A 22,067-nucleotide genomic window follows, 5' to 3' on the forward strand; every position below is an offset into this window, starting at 1 on the left:
AGGAAACTCTTCTCTGAAATGTCTGGAAGAAACATATGCCCTGATGTTGTCACATACAATGTACTTATTGATGGTTTATGTAAGGAAGGCAAGTTGGCTGAGGGGAGGAAGTTCTTCTCTGAAATGTCTGAGAAAAACATATCCATGATGTTGTCACATGCAATGTGTTTATTGATGGTTTATGTAAGGAAGGCAAGTTGGATGAGGCAACGAAGCTCTTCTTTGAAATGGCTGGGAGAAACATATGCCCCAATGTTGTTACCTACAATGCACTTATTGATGGTTTATGTAAGGAAGGCAAGTTGGCTGAGGTGGGGAAGCTCTTCTCTGAAATGTCTGCGAAAAACATATGCCCTAACCTTTTCACATACAATGCACTTATCAATGGTTTATGTAAGGAAAGGCAATGGCAGGAGGCCACCAGAGTGCTTCATGAGATGCTAAACGAAGGGTGCAATCCAGATGTTATCACATACAACACTGTTATTGATGGTCTTGGCAAAGAAGGCAAGCTTCAGGAAGCTCTCGGGTTATTAGATGTTATGGTGAAAATAGGCATTCCACCTGATCAAATAACATACAGTACACTTCTAGATGGATTTTGCAGAGCGGGTAATCCGAAGAAGGCAGGGGAACTTCTTCAGGAGATGCCAGAGAGGCTGCAGGCTTAACTTAGTTACGTACCGTACATTAATACACTGGCTTTGCAAGCATAATAGGACACACGAAGCTCAACAGATCTTCTATGAGATGCAACGGCAAGGTCAGAGCCCTGATGTAGTCACATACACCGCATTGATGAATGGTCTTTGCAAAGTGGGTAATCTGAAGGAGGCAATAAAGTTACACAAACAGATGAAAGATAGAGGTCCGTCTTGTCCTTGATATGATTGCACATGCCATTATTATGGAGGTACTATGAGCATCCATGAGTTAGTGGATAGTCCCCACTTTCCAATGGGCCAGTCAATTTTGTGGATTTTTTTTCAGTGTTCTTTAGTTGCTTCATGTTAGAAGAGAGAGATGGGTTTGATCCTCAGACTCATTAGCCCCTGGATCTTCTCCGTTAGGGCATTCCATACATTGTATCTTTTATGTTCCTGCATTGTACCTTTTATATTCATCCATTGTATTTTTTTTTACAGAACACCGTTTGGTTCTTCTTCATTTTTTGGACATCATTGTACTCAACAGTATCTTTGACCTACTTTGTGGTCATTAGTTGGACATAAATATAATTATCTTATCTTATGCAAGGACTGCACACTCGAAATAGCCCAATAGAATAGACCATTTGGTTCTTCCGCATTTTATGGACATCATTGTACTCAACAGTCTCTTTGACCTACTTTGTGGTCATTAGTTGGACATAAATATAATTATGTTATCTTATGCAAGGACTGCACACTCGAAATAGCCCAATAGAATATTTCATGACATCTTCAAAAAAGTTTGATATTGGTGCTGTGACATATTCAGCCACAAATAACAGCCTCTGTGACGATATTGCTGAAATGCACCTGGCAAGATTTAGTAATAGGGAGTAAATTGCAATTGATGAAGTGCAGTGGTAACTTTGGTAATTATAGGCTAGGCAGGCAATCTGAAACAGGCTTGGTGGCTGTGTTGATGGAATCATCCAATTGAAATTTCCAGAAAAGTGCACTATGTGTTAAATATGAAAACACATCTGATTTAGTGCTTAGTGGGTGATACATCTTTATTAAATGCACTAGTTGTTCAGTCTGAAATGGGTTTGGCCTAGCAGTTGGTGTGTACTTGCAACGGGTGTAGTGCCCCAGGTAAATAACATTGACAGTGCTCACATATATAACCTAGAATTGGTTTGCTAAAATGGTTAGTGAGTTGTCATTTGACATTGATAAAGTGGACCTTGCAAATAATAACAGCGGTGAGTTGCAGATTCATCTGATATGCTGTTAGTGATGGCAAGGTTGTTAAGGCTTTCAAATACTATACAATGTATCTGCCTTTGCCGCAGTTTACATTAGCTGAATGGTCTGTCTGAAGTGGTCTTGAGGAATTGTTTTATGGAAATTAGTGTTAGCATTTGCTTCCAATAGTCACAATTTCTAATTTAGGTAAAATAGATGAACTTACCAGCATTGATATAAATACTATGAAGCTCTGTTATGGGTGTGAATTGATGGAGGGTCTACTCATGGTTTTCTCTAGTGGTTGAGTTGCTAATGCCGAATTGCTTATGGGAAGTTTAAGGTACAATTAAACAGTCGATTAAATTAGCTGTCAACTGCATTCAGTAATTTTGTACCATGTGACAAACTTTAACAGTCTGCAGTGATCCTCACTCTGGGTTTCATATGGGTGCGAGAGGTTGTTTGAGAAATTGACGACTTTTCATGATGTCATATAATTAGTTTATCCAGACTCGCTATAATAGGACATAAGACCATATGTGCATTGACCTGGCAACATGGCATCTGGTTGTCTTAAAACTTAACATGGGAACTTGCCTCACTGAGATTGATGTTATCGCATTGAACGTCGTCTGACTGTATGAACACTATGTATTTCAGAGGCTATGTGGTAAATTAATCTACAACAACAGCATGAGATTATGGAAGCAGAGATCGGACCTTATCCAGAGAGGTCTGCTGAATCTGACTGTACTTTGTGGCTGTGGCAAAAGGTGTTGGTTTAACCATCCTCCAATTTAGAAACCCTCTGCTTCTTTTGCTATATTCCTAAATTTTTTGGACTAGGGTCACTTCCTAATCAGTCGCACATATGAAGCTTGAATGACAGTACCTAATGCTTAAAATGGAAACCACACATTGGATCTACTTCTCACAGTCTGTTAAGATCAATTAGTTTAAGTTCCTTTGCATGGCTGATTTGAAGTGCTACCTCTAAGCTTCCATTCTGACTAGAATACCGAAATTTGCTGTTGTCACCACTTGTAAATGTGTCATGCTGTTAATAATAGTCTTTGCTGGAAGTGAGAACTGTGGAATTCATCTACTGCATATTGCACCAGAATTATGATTTGCAATCCCATGTGGTGTGGCTTGGGGAACTTTTCAACCCTCAGTGGTGTGGCTTGGGGAAATTTTCCTCCAACCCTCAGTGGTGTGGCTTGGGGAACTTTTCCTCCAATAGCTTAGGGATCTCAGAAATAGTGTACCTTTATTTATAATATTATTTGGGACAAAAATATGAAATTTCGTGTTTGCTTAATGTGAAATGCCAGGCTGCAGCATCGCATCTGCAAGAACTAAAGGTAAGTGTCCTTCAAGAATAAGGTGACATGAATGACAGGAACTGATCTGTTTTCTAGATTGAAAATGAGAACTAATCTTGCTTGCTAAATTTTACAATTCTTTTCAGAATATATTCTGTTTGTATGGAGAATATTTTATAGTCAAAATAATTGTTTGAACAGAATAAAAGACCCTATTTTTTCTATCAGATCGTTTCTATCATATTTTGGTCTCTACACTTACATACCATGGTTAAAGATTGTTTTTGACAAGGTTACAATGAAATTCATCCAGTCTTATCTACACAAGTTGGGGAATTCGACCATTATAAAGAGCTTCATAATGTCCGTCAAATTCATGGCAACCCCGGTTACAACTCAGCAAGAAATTACCTGTTGCTTAGTCAATCAATGCCCTGGATCCTGAACAGACAATGTTAGCTTGGCTTATGCACCCAGTTGACTGGATAAGGCACCTCAATCACATTTAAACCAGTAGACTCTGTCAACTTCGCAAAAAAGTAAAAGGCCACTTTTGTTTTTGAAGTGGAACACTATGAATCTATTCCTACATTTTCAACACCAGAAGGCTGTTGACTAGCTTCTGATGTAGAAGATTGTTCTGGACAATTTCCTCCAGCAGATTCAATTGTTAAGTCTAAAGATAATCTAATTTAAGTGTCCCATGAAATTGTCAAATTTGCAACTTAGTCCAAACCTACAGATAGCATAATGAGTGAAGAAGTTGCATGTTAGGCCCTCCTGGTTAATCCTATGTTCCACAAAGAGATTCAGAATAGAGGAGAGGATAGTACAATGTTATGGGCAACAAAAATAACAATGCAATTCTGGTGGATATGTTCCAAAATTGAGCAAAAGCATTTAATTGTTCAGTCCAACATCAAGCCAGGTTGATGATATAAATGTATGTAGCAAGATAAGTATTAAAAGTTCTAGTTTTACCTTCGAATTATGTCTCAAAGAGGTATCTTCATTTGAGGGATTCAGGTCATCATACAGCTCGAATCATTCTTCCTAAGACATGAAATTAACCTATTTTGCGCTGAGGTGCGTCCAGAAAGCATTTCTCCCTTCTGATAGTAAGTTAAACTTGCTTATCAAAGTAAATATGCATCATTGAGAAGTGCGCAATTATGGTGAAATCTTATAATATATTTTTGTGGTTTAAACTTTAGTCTGACTATGAATGTTACAAGGAGGTTAAACATCAAAAGGCAGTGACCTTATGCACTATAAATTAGAGTTACTTCCAAGCTGTAGACAAAAATGCACTCTGCATTTTATATCTCAAACACGTTTCAACAGTGCATACAAAAGTACTTTTTAATGTGCCACTCAGACTCTTATCATGGAGGAATGAATATTTAAGTAGAAGAAAAGAAATAAAAAGTAAAACTGTTACACTTCAACCATAGAAAATGCATACAGACAAAGGATGCCATGCAACAAGGTAACATTTAAAGCACACCAAGCATTGTCAACATCAAAGCAAGATCAGGTGAATGATATACTTCCAATTCTATTAAGAAAAAATAAATTGCAGGTCATAAGGGTAGACCAAGAGGATCGAGGACACAAATTTCGTGTGAGAATGATCCTCTCCTTAAAATGATGGTGTGTACATGTCATGACAAATTTCCCAACAGTGTCTTGATGTAGAACAGACATGCTGGTTGACCAGACCTTTAATGGAACATATTTCCCCTCTTGACGGACATTATGAGGCTCTTCATAATAGTCAAATTCCCCAACTTGTTTAGATAATACTGGATGAATCTCATTGTTAACTAGTAACTAGAAATCCCATTAGCCTTTATTTCCTGTGGTGAAATTGAGATGCTCTTTCCATGTTGATTTGGGCAAACATTTTCTGTTTGTGTCTCTCAGGTGGGCTTCTTAAACCCCTCGACCCTTGATAACTATTCATTTTACCTCAAGCAATGATTACCTTGTAATGCCAGCTTCTATTCGCTGTTCAGCATTGCCCCTTTCTGCCTTCTGTTTCTGCTAGATATAGTTTAGTATTTTTTGGTACTTGTCAATTTTTGTTTACTGTTCAGTATTGTCCTTTCACTATGTTCATCTTCAGTATTTAGTGTTTGTACATCACATTGAGAAACCATTATCCTGTGAAAGTTATGTTTGTCTTAATTTAGAAAATTTCGTTTCTTGTTGGTGCTCTAGTTGCTCTGAAGGCCCATGATCTTATTGTACGTTGACACCATTGGCCCTTCATCCGATTCCATTTTGTGCTCAAGCCTTGTAAGTTCACTCCTCTATTTACTTGCGATCATCCTTCCTTTGAGCTATGGATTTATACAATTTATGTGCTACTACATTTTATTTATTTATTATGAAATGCATCTAGAAATTATTAAGGCCCTGCGGGTCTTTCCATATCCACAATATTAGATGTAATTCATTAGCTCGTTCATCGTGTTTTTATGCTTAAGCCTTGAGTCAATGCAACCTAGTTGGCAACGTAGGCAAACTAATTGGAAGCATTAAATCTTCATATTTGCTATTGGGTCGAGGTAATCTTCATTGTTTCATGTTGTTGACCAACTGACCTAGATTTGGGAAGTTGACGACTCGTTGGTTATGGCTTCGAATGACATGTCTTCCATTATGTGAAGCACCAGGTTCAATATTTTTGACAATGGTTGGTGTGAAGCATTGAATTGGATTGTGAGCAATACAACCAATTTTTATTTTAAAGACAAGTGCAAGCTTGAGAGGAGATATTTGACATGTAAACGTGAGATATCCATTTTAAATGTACACTAATTTTTTTATTTGGATGCTTACAAATAAGAAAATTTCCTCGGAATTAGGATTTAATATTTTCAAATTTTGGATTTTGTTTCGGTGAAATCTTTCATGCAACAGCCAATTATTATCAATGTTGGATTAATAATATTTCAATAAAACTTCCGGACAATGTTTTTTGGGAAAATGAGTTTGTGCATAATGCTATCTTCCTCTATCTTATACATTGATCTACCTCTTGTCATCAATGCCCTGTATTAATGCACTAAATAACTTTTTGACAACATTTCTTTCGCAAACGAGTTTGTGCACAATGCAATCTTTTCATATTCTATATATTTCATGACAATAAGATTGGTGAACATAGAACTTGTGTTTTTTGGTAAAATATACTATCAAGGTAGGCTTTAAAAACTTGGGTCAATTTTTTGTTGATAAATATTATATATGAAAGCATGCACCTACATCTAAAATTAAAATGGAATTTGTGATGAAGCAACTATCTCAACAAGAATGTAGAAGCTTAAAAAAACAAGTGCAACCATATTGAATGAGGACTATTAGCATCAACTATGAATTACTAGAAAGTGAACTTAATAGAAAACATCTTTCTCAAGGGTTATATAAAGTGAACTTGATAGCTAATAACTTTCTCAAGGTTCCTTTGTAAACACTATTTTTCTAATTTTCTATAAGATGTTTGCAAATGTACTTATTGGAGTAGGGATTGCTCGTGGTTATCCGGTGTGGATTGCAGTAAAGCTTAAGAGACAATGAGACGGAAAATTCCTCAAGGATAGTGATGGAGTTCAGTCTCATTCCTAGCTCAGTTTGGTTTTGTGATCTCGGTGCTGGTTTTGGTGAGATCGCGGTTTGGTGAGGGTGGAGGTGGTTTAATTTCTCGATTCCCTTAGTTGTTTTTGGATTGGTTTATCTATGAGATCCCACATTCATGCTTGGAATATGGCACGGGGGTGACTGACCTGAAAGAAAGATTTGGTTCAACCATGTCTACGGTCAGGTGTTACATGGAAGTCCTGAACCTGGTCGGATTTGCTTATGTTTAATAAAAGCTAAGTTCTCTTGCTTTTGTACTTATTCATATGTGGATTTAATGGCTATTATCTCACTATAATTTTCATGGTTTAATGCTGGTTATAAGCATGGTTATATGATTGGTTGTTTCATGTATTTACTTGTAACTGAAAGGATAATGGATGCAATACCTAATTGATGTCAAAACAATTAAGGGAAGAGGGTGGTGATCCTTCTTGTCAAGTATCATATGATTTATCAGTCATTTATGCTCTGTCTTGTATTCGTTTCTTGTAGATTGCATTGATGCCAAGTGTTTGATAGAATGTCAGTCCCAGTTGGGGATGGTCAGGCCTAGTCCTGGAGTTAGTTTTTGATTTGTAAGACTTGTTATTATGTAAATCACAGATTCTAGAAGTGTCATTGAGTTATAGGCAGTGACCTGGGCTCTGGACCTGAAAAAGTGGGTCAAATCCTGGGGACGCTGGCACAACATTACGAAAAATAGTCCCTGGACACTGGCATGCCATGTTATGTGAGCATCCAGAGCCCTTTGGACATTGGCATGCCCATATCATGGGAGAGTCGAGGGGTTAATTGGTCAAGAAACATAGTGGGACTCAGGGGTTGGTTACGTGAGAGTTTGGGATGGTTCTTGAGGGTCTTGTTGCTGATGTGGAAGGTCTGTATGGTGTGTTTCCATTGCTTCCACTTCCTTAAGGTGACTTAGGAGGTCGAATCATATCATAGTAACTTTTCATCACATGTTTACCCCGGTTGGCCAGTTACTTGGGTAGATGTGGGAGGAGGGTGTTACAGAGTGGTGTTCCCTTTATTCATTTTTCAGGGAATTTGGTGCTACAAGAATGCCTATATTTTCGAGGGATCAAGTTGAGATATTTAGCAGTGTTGTTATTCCATTGCTGCATACTTCAATGAGTGTGGCCCAATGGCTAATCAGAAGCACAAGAGAAGTATTCACCTCATTAACATATGGGACAGATTCCTTGTCGACTTTTTTGATGGGGTGACCAACAGAGGGAAATGTGGGTGCGAGGTATATATTGTTATCAATCCAGAACTTTATTTCATTTTATGTGGAATTACGGTCAAGGTACTAACATTTGTGCAAAAGGTCATTACCCTTTGGGGAGTACTATCTTGCGCAAAATGGCTCTCCATCGACAATTTGGTGGTATTCAGAGATTCAAAGGTGGCCATAGATTGGGTTCAAGGTCATACAACTTTTGAACACCACAAGCCCATAAACTAGTTGCATAGTATCAAAGAGATTCAGGTTGAATTTCTAGATTTGACTTTCTCCCACCTATATCGTGAGCATAGCACTGTTGTTGATGAACTATCCAAAAAAGGTCTACAACAACATCCGAGGAGTATATTCTACACTATTTTTTTCAAGGACAAGATGAGGGACTCTAGGTATATATGCATCAATTAGACAATGTCATGTGAACTTGAAGTATCCATTTGCTAATTTTTTGTTATGTTTTGAAACAAATTTTTTGGAACATGGCCATAAAATGTGGTAATATGCAAATATTTAAGCACACATCGGAGTTTTACGATCTACAACTATGGGTAAATTCCCAGGCTATTACGTCGTGGTCTATATTGGAATTTTGCTTATGGATTTTATATTGTCAATAAAATGAATGGTTGAGATTGCAAGCCAAACAAATATTCTTCGTCTAATACGTGAAGCAATGGACAATATGAAAAGTTTTGTCAATAGTAAGTCTCTTTGTCCATTTAATTTATTAAAAAATCATTTGTGGAACATGGTTATCCTTGTAATTTATTAAAAAATTCTTTATGAAACGTGGTGTTAAAATTTGGTATGGTGTGACTTGAAAAACAATATAACTAGTTTTATAAATTTACATTTTATAATATTAGTTTTTTTATAAATTTAAGTTTCATAATAATGTTAAGGTTATAATAAATACCATCATCATTAAATAATATCACTAATAATATAACTAAAAATAATAACAACATTCAAATTAATATTAAAAATAATATTATTAAAAAGAGTATTAATACAATATTAAATGATGTTAGTAATTTTCTTAGCTAAATTTACTTCCGTTTTAGGTTTTATTACTTTAAGCTTTTAATAATATTGGTTTATTATTATTTTAAGTTTATTAATAAACATTAAATTTAAATTTAATATTGTTAAATATTGATTTGAATACTAATGTGAATATTAATATGAAATTATTTGTGAAATTAATATCAACCACATTTAGTAATGTGATTGTGATAGTACAAACTAAATTCTAGTATGGATTGATGTGTGTTATTCTATATGGAACTTGTTTGTTGATTTCAAGCAATGAAAATCATGGATAAAATCAAAGCTTGATAAAAAATTGTGATTATATATATAAAAAGTCTATTAATAAAAAATAGTGGGTTTTTTTAATATTTTTTTTTTCATTATCATAATGTTATATTTTCCGAATTTAGGTTTCTGTGATCCATAATTATAATGTTGGGACATTTTTCGGTACTAATCACATTCAGAGTATTTTGTCAAGGCCCTCACATAATTATAATGTTGGGACATTTTTCGGTACTAATCACATTCAGAGTATTTTGTCAAGGCCCTCACATCCAGAGTATTTTGTCAAGGCCTTTCGAAGGAACCGGTGTGACTCATCATCAGGACAAGATGCAGAGTCAGATTTAGGCAACAGAATAAATAGTGATAGCGATGGAAAGAGCGGTGTGACTCATCATCAGGACAAGATGCAGAGTCAGATTTAGGCAATAGAATAAATAGTGATAGCGATGGAAAGAGCTGATAATGGCTAGCTTTGACCCACAATATAAAATATTCAATAAGGATGAGGAGAAATCATCATCATGACTAGATGCAGAGTCAGATCTAGGCAACAAAATAAATAGTGATAGCGATGGAAAGAGCTGATAATGGCTAGCTTTGATCCACAATATAAAATATTCAATAAGGATGAGGATAAAAATTTTGCCGCAGAATAAATAGTGATAGCGATGGAAAGATGGAGAGTCAAATCTAGGCAATGGAATAAATAGCGATAGCGATGGAAGAGCTGATAATGGCTAGCTTTGATCCACAATATAAAATATTCAATAAGGATGAGGATAATTTTTTGCCACAGAATAAATAGTGATAGCGATGGAAAGAGCTGATAATGGCTAGCTTTGACCCACAATATAAAATATTCAATAAAGATGAGGAGAAATTTTTGCTCGAACCAGTGAATGTTGTGGTTCATCATCTTAATGTAAGTGGTTCATCATTATAATGTAATATGGATTACAATATATTTATCAAAATAAAATAATACCCTATATGATTACAAATAAATATATGTTGACTCTCCCTAACAAATTTTGACTAAGAAACAGTTAAGTTATTTATTTTATTTCAAGTTATGATTAACTAAATAAATAAATAAATAATTACACTAATGGTAAGTGACTGAATGTGATTAGTACCAAAAAATGTCCCAACATTATAATGTTATATATCAACACAACTATAATTAACTCTTAAAATAATTCTATTCATTTATTTTAAAAGATATATATAGATTGATCATGTATGTAAGTGTATTTCAATTTCTTTTAAAAAATTGAAACTTCATATCATGTACAATTTGCAATACATATAAACAACAACTTTACATGAAATAACAATCTTAACCCAATATACTCACTTATCTAATTTTTTATATTTGATTTTTAACCAGCTTAGATCCAACTCCAGATATATCAAGCGCTCTTGAGGTGCAAACGTCTTTTCTGAGTGAAGAAAGGTTTGCACCTCGAGAGATTTGATCCGTCTCAGAGCTTGATAGGTTCAGAGTTAAGATAGATCTAGGTTGGTTTAATTATTAATTTTATTTTTTTAGTTTAATTTCTATTTTTATGTAATCTCACTAAGTCAAAATGTTTTAATTTACAGCTTGAGTGGGCCTAATGGTTAAGAGCATGTGTTTCCTCCTAAGAAGGGGGTAGAGTATGTATGCCTTTGTAAACATTAACAGTGAAATCGTTGCATGGAGGTGGGTCCCTTGTCCCACAAACAAGGGGGTGTCAGACACAAATTTGGTGGGTCCCTTGTCCCACAAACAAGGGGGTCTCATACACAAATTTGGTGACCTTAAAAATGGATAATATATATATATATTCATGTAATTTGACTGCGTCAAGATGTCTAGATAACATAATATAAGATGACATTACAACATACCTTCAATATAGAGATGGAAATTGTCCCTCGGCCCAAAAATGTAATAAATTAAATTAAAAAAAATATTTGGATTGTGAAATGAGAGGTGGTTTTGGACATATTGTTGGTATTGGCCCATATTATAGTATGGTTTATAAAATCCGTAGTAAATTGGGGTGACTATGGATGTACTTATTAATTAAATTTGAATATGATTACAAAATCATTATTCTATTTTACAAGGTAAAATGGATCTTAACTTTTTTTTTTTTTTTCCGAAGGTGGCAAAACCTATCAAACTCAGGTGTCAAACCAACAGTGAGGACAGCCATCTCTGGCTGCTATCCGCGAATGTCGGTTTGACTCATCACTGTTATCAAGGAAAACCACGCCACCTGTAATAACCCGCTGGTGGTCCGTAAGGGAGCAGGCTTTCACTCCTGCCAGATGCCTCTGGGTCTTGGGCCGTTAACCTGTTTCCTTACGTCCGAGGAAGACGAGCTCTTAGCCAAGCAGAAGCAGTTTTACAAATGGATCTTAACTTATTAATACTACTTAAATATTTTATATATTTTAATTTAAATATTTTATATATTTTAATGTAATACTTATATTATGATATGATTTTTTTATTAAAAAAATTATTCTTAATTTTATTAATAAAAGCAAAATTACCCTGTAACACATTAGAAGCGAAACAGTGTCCATCCGTTTCACCTAACATCAGCGAAACAGTGTCCATCCGTTTCACCTAACATTTTGGATGTTCCACCGTACATTCCCGCTCATCGTGCAGCGGCTGACTCCTTTCCAATATAATTTTTGTTTTACCCATTTGTTTTTCCTAACTCAACTTTTTCTTTCCACACAGGGATGTACCCTGCTCTCGACTCACATAAATTAGGGTTTCACGGAGATAAAATTATTTCATTTCTCAATTTACTCTCGCATTGCACTCTCAACTCACAGAAGTAGCTGCTGTCACACAAACACATCTCTATTCTCTCAGGTTTTTGGGTTCTCTGCTTGCTCAACATGGGGGCCACTAGCACGAGGAACGCAATGCTCTCCCTCTGCAACAACAACATCTCCATTCATCGACTTTCCTTCCGCACTTTGAGCGCCTCTGCAGACACGCGCATTAAGACACTCTGTCGCACCAACAGACTTCAAGAGGCACTGGACACCTTCAAGCACCTGCTTTCACCTAAATCTACATCCATCCCCTCTCTAAGCACCTGCAATCTCTTGTTAAGTAGCCTGCTTCGACGGAATCAACATGAATCTGCATTGTCTGTTTATAGGCTTATGATTGAAGCCGACATTATCCCAGATCTCATAACTTTGAACATTATCATCAATTGTCACTGTGAAACAGGTAGAATGGATTATGCGTTCAAAGTGTTTGAAGGAATGGAAGCACATGGGTATGTTCCAAATGTCGTAACCTTCAATACCCTCATCAAAGGGTTTTGCAGGAAATTCAGAGTCGAGGACGCTATCAAGGTTTTCAACCAAATGAGGAGCAAACAACAAGCTCCTAGTCTTGTTACTTATAATACCCTAATAAATGGGTTCTGCAAGGCCGGGAAATCCTACGAGGCGTTCGGGTTGTTAGCTGTTATGCTGCAAAAGGGCCATGAGCCTAACATAATCACATTTAGCGCGCTCATGGATCGGCTATGCAAAGAAGGTAAGCTCCAGGAAGTAAAGAAACTATTGTATCTGATGATAAAAGAGGGTTGTAATCCCGATGTTATTACATACAGTATACTTATTGATGGTTTATGTAAGGAAGGCAAGTTGGCTGAGGCGAGGAAGCTCTACTCTGAAATGTCTGACAAAAACATATCCCCTGATGTGGTCACATGCAATGTGCTTATTGATGGTTTATGTAAGGAAGGCAAGTTGGACGAGGCGATGAAGTTCTTCTCTGAAATGCCTGACAAAAACATATCCCCTAATGTGGTCACGTACAATGCGCTTATTGATGGTTTATGTAAGGAAGGCAAGTTGGCTGAGGCGAGGAAGCTCTACTCTGAAATGTCTGACAAAAACATATCCCCTGATGTGGTCACATGCAGTGCGCTTATTGATGGTTTATGTAATAAAGGCAAGTTGGATGAGGCAAAGAAGCTTTTCTATGAAATGTCTAGCAGAAACATTTGCCCTAACCTTGTCACATACAATGCACTTATCAATGGTTTATGTAAGGAAAGGCAATGGCAGGAGGCCACCAGAGTGCTTCATGAGATGCTAAACAAAGGGTGCAATCCAGATGTTATCACATACAACACTGTTATTGATGGTCTTGGCAAAGAAGGCAAGCTTCAGGAAGCTCTCGGGTTATTAGGTGTTATGGTGAAAATAGGCATTCCACCTGATCAAATAACATACAGTATACTTATTGATGGTCTATGTAAGGAAGGCAAGTTGGCTGAGGCGAGGAAGCTCTACTCTGAAATGTCTGACAAAAACATATCCCCTGATGTGGTCATATGCAATGTGCTTATTGATGGTTTATGTAAAGAAGGCGAGTTGGACGAGGCTATGAAGTTCTTCTTTAAAATGCCTGACAAAAACATATGCCCTAATGTGGTCACGTACAATGCGCTTATTGATGGTTTATGTAAGGAAGGCAAGTTTGCTGAGGCGAGGAAGCTCTACTCTGAAATGTCTGACAAAAACATATCCCCTGATGTGGTCACATGCAGTGCGCTTATTGATGGTTTATGTAATAAAGGCAAGTTGGATGAGGCAAAGAAGCTTTTCTATGAAATGCCTAGCAGAAACGTTTGCCCTAACCTTGTCACATACAATGCACTTATCAATGGTTTATGTAAGGAAAGGCAATGGCAGGAGGCCACCAGAGTGCTTCATGAGATGCTAAACAAAGGGTGCAATCCAGATGTTATCACATACAGCACTGTTATTGATGGTCTTGGCAAAGAAGGCAAGCTTCAGGAAGCTCTCGGGTTATTAGATGTTATGGTGAAAATAGGCATTCCACCTGATCAAATAACATACAATACACTTATAAATGGATTTTGCAGAGCGGATAATCCGGAGAAGGCAGGGGAGCTTCTTCGAGAGATGCCAGAGAAAGGTTGCAGGCCTGATCTAGTTAGTTATAATACATTAATACACGGGCTTTGCAAGCATAATAGGATAGACGAAGCTCACCAGATCTTCTATGAGATGCAAGGCCAGGGTCAGAGCCCTGATATTATCACATACACCACATTGATGAATGGACTCTGCAGAGTGGGTAACCTGAAGGAGGCAATAAAATTATTCGAACAGATGAAAGACAGAGGTCATGGGCCTGATATGGTTACATATGCCACCATCATGGACGCACTATGCAAGGAAGGCACACCCCAAAACGCCAATAGAATATTGGATGAGATCTTGAAAAAAGTTTGATACTTGTGTTGTGACATTAAGTTGTAAATAAAAGCTTCTGTAACGATATTGCTGAAATGCACCTCGCAAGATTTAGTAAAACACTAAGCTGTAAATAAATAAAAGCTTCTGTAACGATATTGCTGAAATGCACCTCGCAAGATTTAGTAAAAGGGAGTAAATTGCAGTTGATGAAGTACAGGGATGACTTTGGTAATAATGCACTATCTGAAACAGGTATGGTGGCTGAGTTGATCAAGTGGTACACGTGGAATTTCAATAAGAGTGCATCAGGTGTTTAATATTAGGAGAGGACGTTACAAATCATAGGAGTGGTGAGTTACAAATTGATCTGATATTTTCTTAGTCATGACATTGTTTCAAAGGTGGTTAATAGATTGATAAAGATTTCAAAAATATTATACAAAGCGTTAGACTTTTCTTCAGTTTATATTGTCTGAATTGTCTGTCTGAAGTGGTCCTGAGGAAGCGTTTTATCGGAGTTAGTATTTAGCAAATCGCTTCCAATAGTCGCAACTTCTAATGTAGGCAAAACAGATGGACTTACTGTAATAGCACCTATTAGTATAAGACTTGCCGGCAGCCATATAAAATACTATCAAGTCAGTTTTATGCGTGAAAATTGATGAACTGGGTTTGGTCTACTCATGGCTTGCTCTACCAGTTGGTGAGTTACTATTGCTGAATTACCTATTAGTATAAGACTTGCCGGCAGCCATATAAAATACTATTAAGTCAGTTTTTATGCATGAAAATTGATGAACTGGGTTTGGTCTACTCATGGCTTGCTCTACCAGTTGGTCAGTTTTTATGCATGAAAATTGATGAACTGGGTTTGGTCTACTCATGGCTTGCTCTACCAGTTGGTGAGTTACTATTGCTGAATTGTTCATGGTTAGTTTTAGGTAAAAACTAAAATAGATGGTTGATCAATCGGCTGTCAAACGCATTCAGTAATTAATTTTGTTTGAGAGTTTGACATTAATTATCACTTTCCCTGAGGTCATGTAATTTATTAAGATTCACTGTAATAAATGTGACCTGGCAACATGGGGATTTGCTTCACTAGGTTTGGTATTATTGCATTGAAGGTAGTTTGACTGTATGAACACTATGTACTTTAGAGGCTACGTGGCAAAACAGTCTACAAGAACAGCATGAGAGTATGGAGGCAGAGATAGGACATTATTCACAGTATGATGGCAGAGATCGGACATACTCTGTGGCTATGTCATGATTTAACTGTCCTAATTAGTTGCATGCATATATGAAACTCGAATGGCAGTACACAATGATCAAAACCTTACTGTAGATTCACTTCTCACAGGCTGTTAAGTTCAACTAGTTTAACTTCCTCTGCATGGCTAATGTGCAATACTAGCTCGAAGCTTTGCTTCTTACAGGACATATGATTAGAATATACAGAAATTTGGATTCACAGGTCACAGGCTGTTAAAATCAATTAGTTTAACTTCCTCTGCATGGCCAATGTGCAATACTAGTCTAAGCTTTGCTTCTTACAGGAAATATGATTAGAATATACAGAAATTTGCTTCTGCCACTAGTTGGTGAATATAATATAGTCTTTGCTGGAAGTGAACACCGTCAGATTTGTCTACTGTATATTGCACTAGACATATGATTTGCAATCTCGTGTTTTTTCGTTTCTAGTCTTCAATGGGTGTGGCTTGGGGAACTTTGATTCCAATAGCTTTGGGATCTCAGAAATAGTATAGCTCAGTATATATTTATAATATTATTTGGGATAAAAATTGAAATGTTTGGTTTGCTTAATGTGAAATGCCAGGGAGCAACATCTACAAGAATTAAAGATAAGTGTCCTTCAAGAATTAGTCAACAGGAATGACAGGTATTGATCAGTTATTGATCTGTTGTCTTCATTCAAAATGAACTCCAATTTTATTATTTAACATCATAGGATTCTTATTGAAATGTGAGAATTCCAATAAACAAAGATAATTTCTGGATTTCCTTATCTTTTTGTTGTATCCTATCATATTGTAATTTTATATAATAATGGTGCAGCCAGAGCATAGGTCAGTGCAGTGACATGGTGCAGCAATGGCACATAATGCAGTACAGTGATGGGTACAGTCATGATTAATGAAGCATGAGGAGATGCAGCATAGTGATGATGGGTGTAGCATGGTGCAGCATGATCTCATGTATCATCTTCTTAGAGATGATCTATGCTCTTATCTAGATAAGTCAAAGTGTGACTTCCGTTGTAAACGTACTATCTCTCTCTCTGCTGAACTATTGAAGAACATATTAGTAAAATTGATCAAGGGTTTCCCCACATTGGGGTTTGTCCTGGCTAGCGCCACATCTTGTGTTCTCTTGTCTTGGCTTGTCTTCTGCGATTTATGTTTATGTTCTATCTGCAGTTTACTTTAATGTTGATATGATTGCTAATCTGGAAAAGGTATTGAGCTAACTGTGAAAATTGAAATAAATTGATCTAAGCATAGAACGTACCTAAAATTAACACGTCCCCACTCGGGAAGTTTGCCATCATGGTCAATGCCTAGGGTGTCTTTATATAGAACCCTTGTTGGCAAGGCCTTTCTAGTCATGCCCCAGTGATCCCTGCCCTTGGAGTAGTGTTGGTTTCCCACCAGATTACTTCTCCTGTAAGCAATTGCAGTTTAACTCTTCGTACTATTTGGCTATTATTGTCGTTAATTGCATGATCTTTATTTTGCCTTGGAAATTTTATAAAAATTCAATTTTGTCTGGCATACCAATTAGGCAGGGCAATTCTCTTTGTGATCGGTACCTCTGGCAATTTTATGTCCCAAGCTGAGATTTGTTTGCAGCTTGCTTTGGCATGCTTTTTTTTTCTTATGGTTTTGAATGCGTGATTCTTGAATCCGTGTGAAATAATTTGTGACATGTGTTACTTTTCCGGATGCTAGATCTATTGGGTAGTGCTTTGTGCATGTTACAGTGTACGAAAAGGACTAATAAGTCTCATGGCATGTATTACTTACAATGCATTTTCTTATTAGACATCATCAAATACTTGAATATTTAGGCTCTTTTGTCCAAATTGTAATAGGTAAAACAACTATTATCTTGATCTATGTCTTGTTAGATCTTGTAGAAAACAACTATTATCTTGATCTATGTCTTGTTAGATCTTGTAGCAATCATCTTGATTTACAAGTTGACATGGCTAAGCGTCTCAATCAAAGAGGACATCATTTAGAGACAGGGCCCTTTTTTTCAATTGACGTTTTTACATTGGTAGCAAGGGCAGGCAGGTTCAATTTTGGTTAGCATTAGCAACAAGCAATAAATAAGACATTGTTTAGCATCTGGTTCCATCCCTCAATTCCAGCAGCCATTTCTGGAAAGTATGTTTGGGTAGTGCTTCGTACCTGTTATAGTATAGGATGAGGACTAATAAGTGTCAAGACATGTATTGGTTACAATGCAATTTTTTATTAGACATCTTCAAATACTTCAATATTTAGACTCTGCTGTCCAAATTGTAACTGCTAAAACAACTATTATCTTGATCTCTGTCTTCTTAGATCTTGGAGCAATCATATTGATCTACAAGTTGACATGGTTAAGTGTCTCAATCGAAGAGGACATCATTTAGAGACTGGTCCCTTTTTTTCAGTCGATGTTTTTACATTGGTAGCAAGGGCAGGCAGGTTCAATTTCGTCTCCATTCCACCTGGATGCCCAAACACAGGGCCTCCAACTTTGCAATCGCCGTCAAGCAAAACCTAGAGGGAAAGTATGTTTCTGAAAAGGTGTGGTCATTGTAAAGATCACTGACAGAAAATCTGTCGTGACATGTACATACCATAATTCTAAGGAGAGGAGCATTCCCTCACCAAATTGTTCCTTGATCGTCTCGGTGTACCCTTATAACCTGTACGATTTTGTGTGTTTCTTCATTCACTCCTGCTTTATCCAAAAAACCCAAAGGGAAATTGTGTTCATCGAAAGGCATGGTCAACTAGAATCTCAGTTCTACATAAAGACACTGACAGGGAATTTGTCATGACATGTACATACCGTAATTCTAAGGAGAGGATCATTCGCACATCAAATTGTTCCTTGATCTTCTTGGTCTAGTAAGATTTTGCATGTTTCTTCCATCCTGTCCTCCATTGTTTCTTAGAGGATCATTTGCACACCAAGTTGTTCCTTGATCTTCTTGGTCTAGTAATATTTTGCATGTTTCTTCCATCCTGTCCTTCATTTTTTCTTTATCGAATTGGGAGTATATCGTTTACCTTCATTTTTTCCTTATCCAATTGGGAGTATATCGATTACCTGATCTGGCTTTCATGTTGACAATGTTTAATGTGCTTCTATAGTTACCTTGTTGCATGCCAACCTATATTTCTACGTTTTCTGTGAGTGAAGTGTTATAGTTTTTATTCCTTTTCTCCTATTTAGGTATTCATACCTTTGTGATAAGCGTTTTAGTGGCACATCTAAGAGCTACTCTTATATGTACCCTTATAAGATGTTTGAGATATAAAGTGCATGTCGCATTTTCACTGTGTCTTGAAAGTAGTCTAATTTGTAACAATGTTATCAGAACCAGACCAAACCAGTCAGAACTAGCCAGTTCATCTAGTTGGAGGGCAAAACTGTTTTGGTCCGGTGAACCATACGGTTTTTGGCTGGTTCGGTACTAAATCGGCCCATTCTTGTATGGATCGGTCTTGTACAATGCTATCAAGCAGGGTTGGAATTTTGATTTCTCTTTACCTGTCAAATACATTTTTTTGACGTATTAGGTCTTTATTCTTCCTTTCAAAAACCGTTATGTTTAAAATTTTGCCCTTCAAGGGTGATGCTTTTATAATAAATTAACCCTTTACCAATAAAGGTTTTATTAAAAAATTGCCTTTCAATAACACAGTTATGTTAAAAAGTTTAACATTTTTATGATAAGATAAGAAACAACAAAATGACCATAACAAACAAATGACTTATTGAATTTTGAATGTTGGTTTGCAATTATATGGAACACTCACAATAAAATATTCATAACGCTGAAATCAAATGTCCTAGACCAGGACATGCCACAGCATTGGTATATATAAGATATGACTAAGGATATCTTATGTGACATATAAGATGACCAACAAAGTAAAACTATAAGATGGTCTATCCCCCCATCATCTCCAGAATCATAATAACATGGAATCAATATGGAGGTCCACGATGGAGAGTTTGAAATAAAGCAAGCACAATGTATTAAAAGTGTTTTAATATTTCATAAGTGGCAGTAGATGTTGTTCTTCATGAGCCGATATTTCAGAGCTTTTAAGTGATATGTTGAGACACTAAAGATCTGGTGCAAACTGTAGTTGAAGTGACACTTCCATTGTTCCATAGGTGACACGTGACATATGATAACTTTCATAAGGTAGTGTTATTGACACTGTGATAGCCCCCCCGCCCAAATAAGCCAATAAAGATGGGTGGTGAATACACTCAGAGAGAGCAAGTGGCAACAAGCAGGATTGTGGTCCAAATTCATTATGACAAGGAGGAGGCTTTGTGCTTTCAACTACGTAATGTTTTGGGCTACGTAGGTTCGATGATGTACTAGCACACTCAAGAAATGATTGTTTGTTTCATTCAAGTGGGATTGTTAATGATTTTTGCATAAGAGATAAATGCATGTTCATTGAATTTCAAGGAAACTATTTGGACTTGGATTCTAATCCAACTAACCTTGATCAAACAAATTGTGATTTATTGAATGCCTTTCCTTCCAAGGAGTATGAAATATGTTTTTTTTCCCCTTTTCCCTAAGGTGAACATAGTGAACATCTAGGTGACACCTACGAGAATTAAATCATACTAGATCGAGCACTCGATGAGATTTCATCATGAAAAAACATGAAAAAAACATAGTGAACGTCTAGGTGACACCTACGAGAATTAAATCATACTAGATCGAGCACCCAATGAGATCTCATCATGAAAAAAACATTTCAAATAGGCCTTTCATAAGATAGAGGAGTAAAACACAAACAATGACATTAGTTAAATATATACACAAATTTTACAATTTTTATAAAAGAATTGTGTTTATAAAGATGTGTTTATAAAATGGAATTATTGACAATTTTTTTTAGGTCTAGAGTATGTCTTAAAATCACGACATTAGTTAAATATATACACAAATTTTATAATATAATTGTGTTTATAAAGTGGAATTATTGACAATTTTTTTTAGGTCTAGAGTATGTCTTAAAATGGTTTTTGTTTGGCTAAGAGTTTGAGTTTATGAGACATAAAGAAACAAGTTAATGGACGTAGATGTAGAGACATTTCACGGTAATTCCAGAGTCATGGTTTTCTAGAATAACTATGGTGAGTCATCCTTTTCTAGAATAACTATGGTGAGTCAACCTGCGTAATATGAGTTTGACAATTGAATTATAATATTTTTCCCAATATGTTAAAAAAAAATTATCCATAATATGAGTTAAACAATTGAATTATAATTTTTTTTCCCAATATGTTAAAAAAAACCCTAGATAGAAACTATTAAAATATTGTGGTGAACAATTGGCTATTGTTTTAACTAAAACATCAAAAAACATACTCATTTTCCATAATATGTTAAAAAAGAAACAAATAGACAAAAAGATTAAATTAGTATGCAGAGCAATTCACCAAATATATTTCAAATATGTTTTTAACTAAATCATAAAGAAAACAAGAATTGTGTTTATTAAATTCTAATTGTTTAATATTTGAGAGATTTTAAAACCTACTAAATTGATTTATATGTTGAAAAAGGTGATTTAAACAACACAAAACTACAATTTCATTAAAAAATAAATTATTTAATTCTAAAAAAACTAAAAATTAAAATAGTCAATAACAATCCTCATTTTAAAAAAATACACATATATAAAATAAACATTTTTCTAAATTTTAATTTTCTCTATCAAACACAAAAAATAATAATGATGATTATATTTATTAATAAATTACACAAAAAATAACTCAAAATAATCTCAATATATAATTTTAACTCATATATATATATAAATAAACACTTTTCTAAATATAAATTTAGTACACCACCACATATAAATAATAATAATTATTATATATACATTCATAAATTTAAACCAAAACTAATATATTTTTATAAAATAAATATAAAAAATAGCATTTAAAAACAACTATTAAAAAATAACATTTAAAAATAATCATTACTGAAAAGTTCAATTCTTTAATTATAAGTATGATCAGAGTGCTATTTAAGGTTTCTAAAATGTAAACCAATTGATTTATATGGAAATGATATTA

General features: G+C 35.6%; 1 protein-coding gene across 1 annotated transcript; it reads left to right on the forward strand.

Moving 5' to 3' along the window:
• Positions 1-85: 85 nt before the first annotated feature.
• On the forward strand, positions 86-15,937 carry LOC149242993 (uncharacterized). The gene is made up of 2 exons (XM_089371093.1): positions 86-668; positions 12,285-15,937. Exons 1-2 carry the CDS (start codon positions 228-230, stop codon positions 14,733-14,735), a joined length of 2,892 nt encoding a protein of 963 aa, XP_089227219.1. The 5' UTR covers positions 86-227; the 3' UTR covers positions 14,736-15,937.
• The last annotated feature ends 6,130 nt before the right edge of the window (positions 15,938-22,067 follow it).

The sequence above is a fragment of the Pinus tabuliformis genome, chromosome 8, assembly GCF_031772625.1.
Source record: "Pinus tabuliformis cultivar Carrire ecotype Pingquan chromosome 8, CPIR1, whole genome shotgun sequence".
NCBI lineage: Eukaryota > Viridiplantae > Streptophyta > Pinopsida > Pinales > Pinaceae > Pinus > Pinus tabuliformis.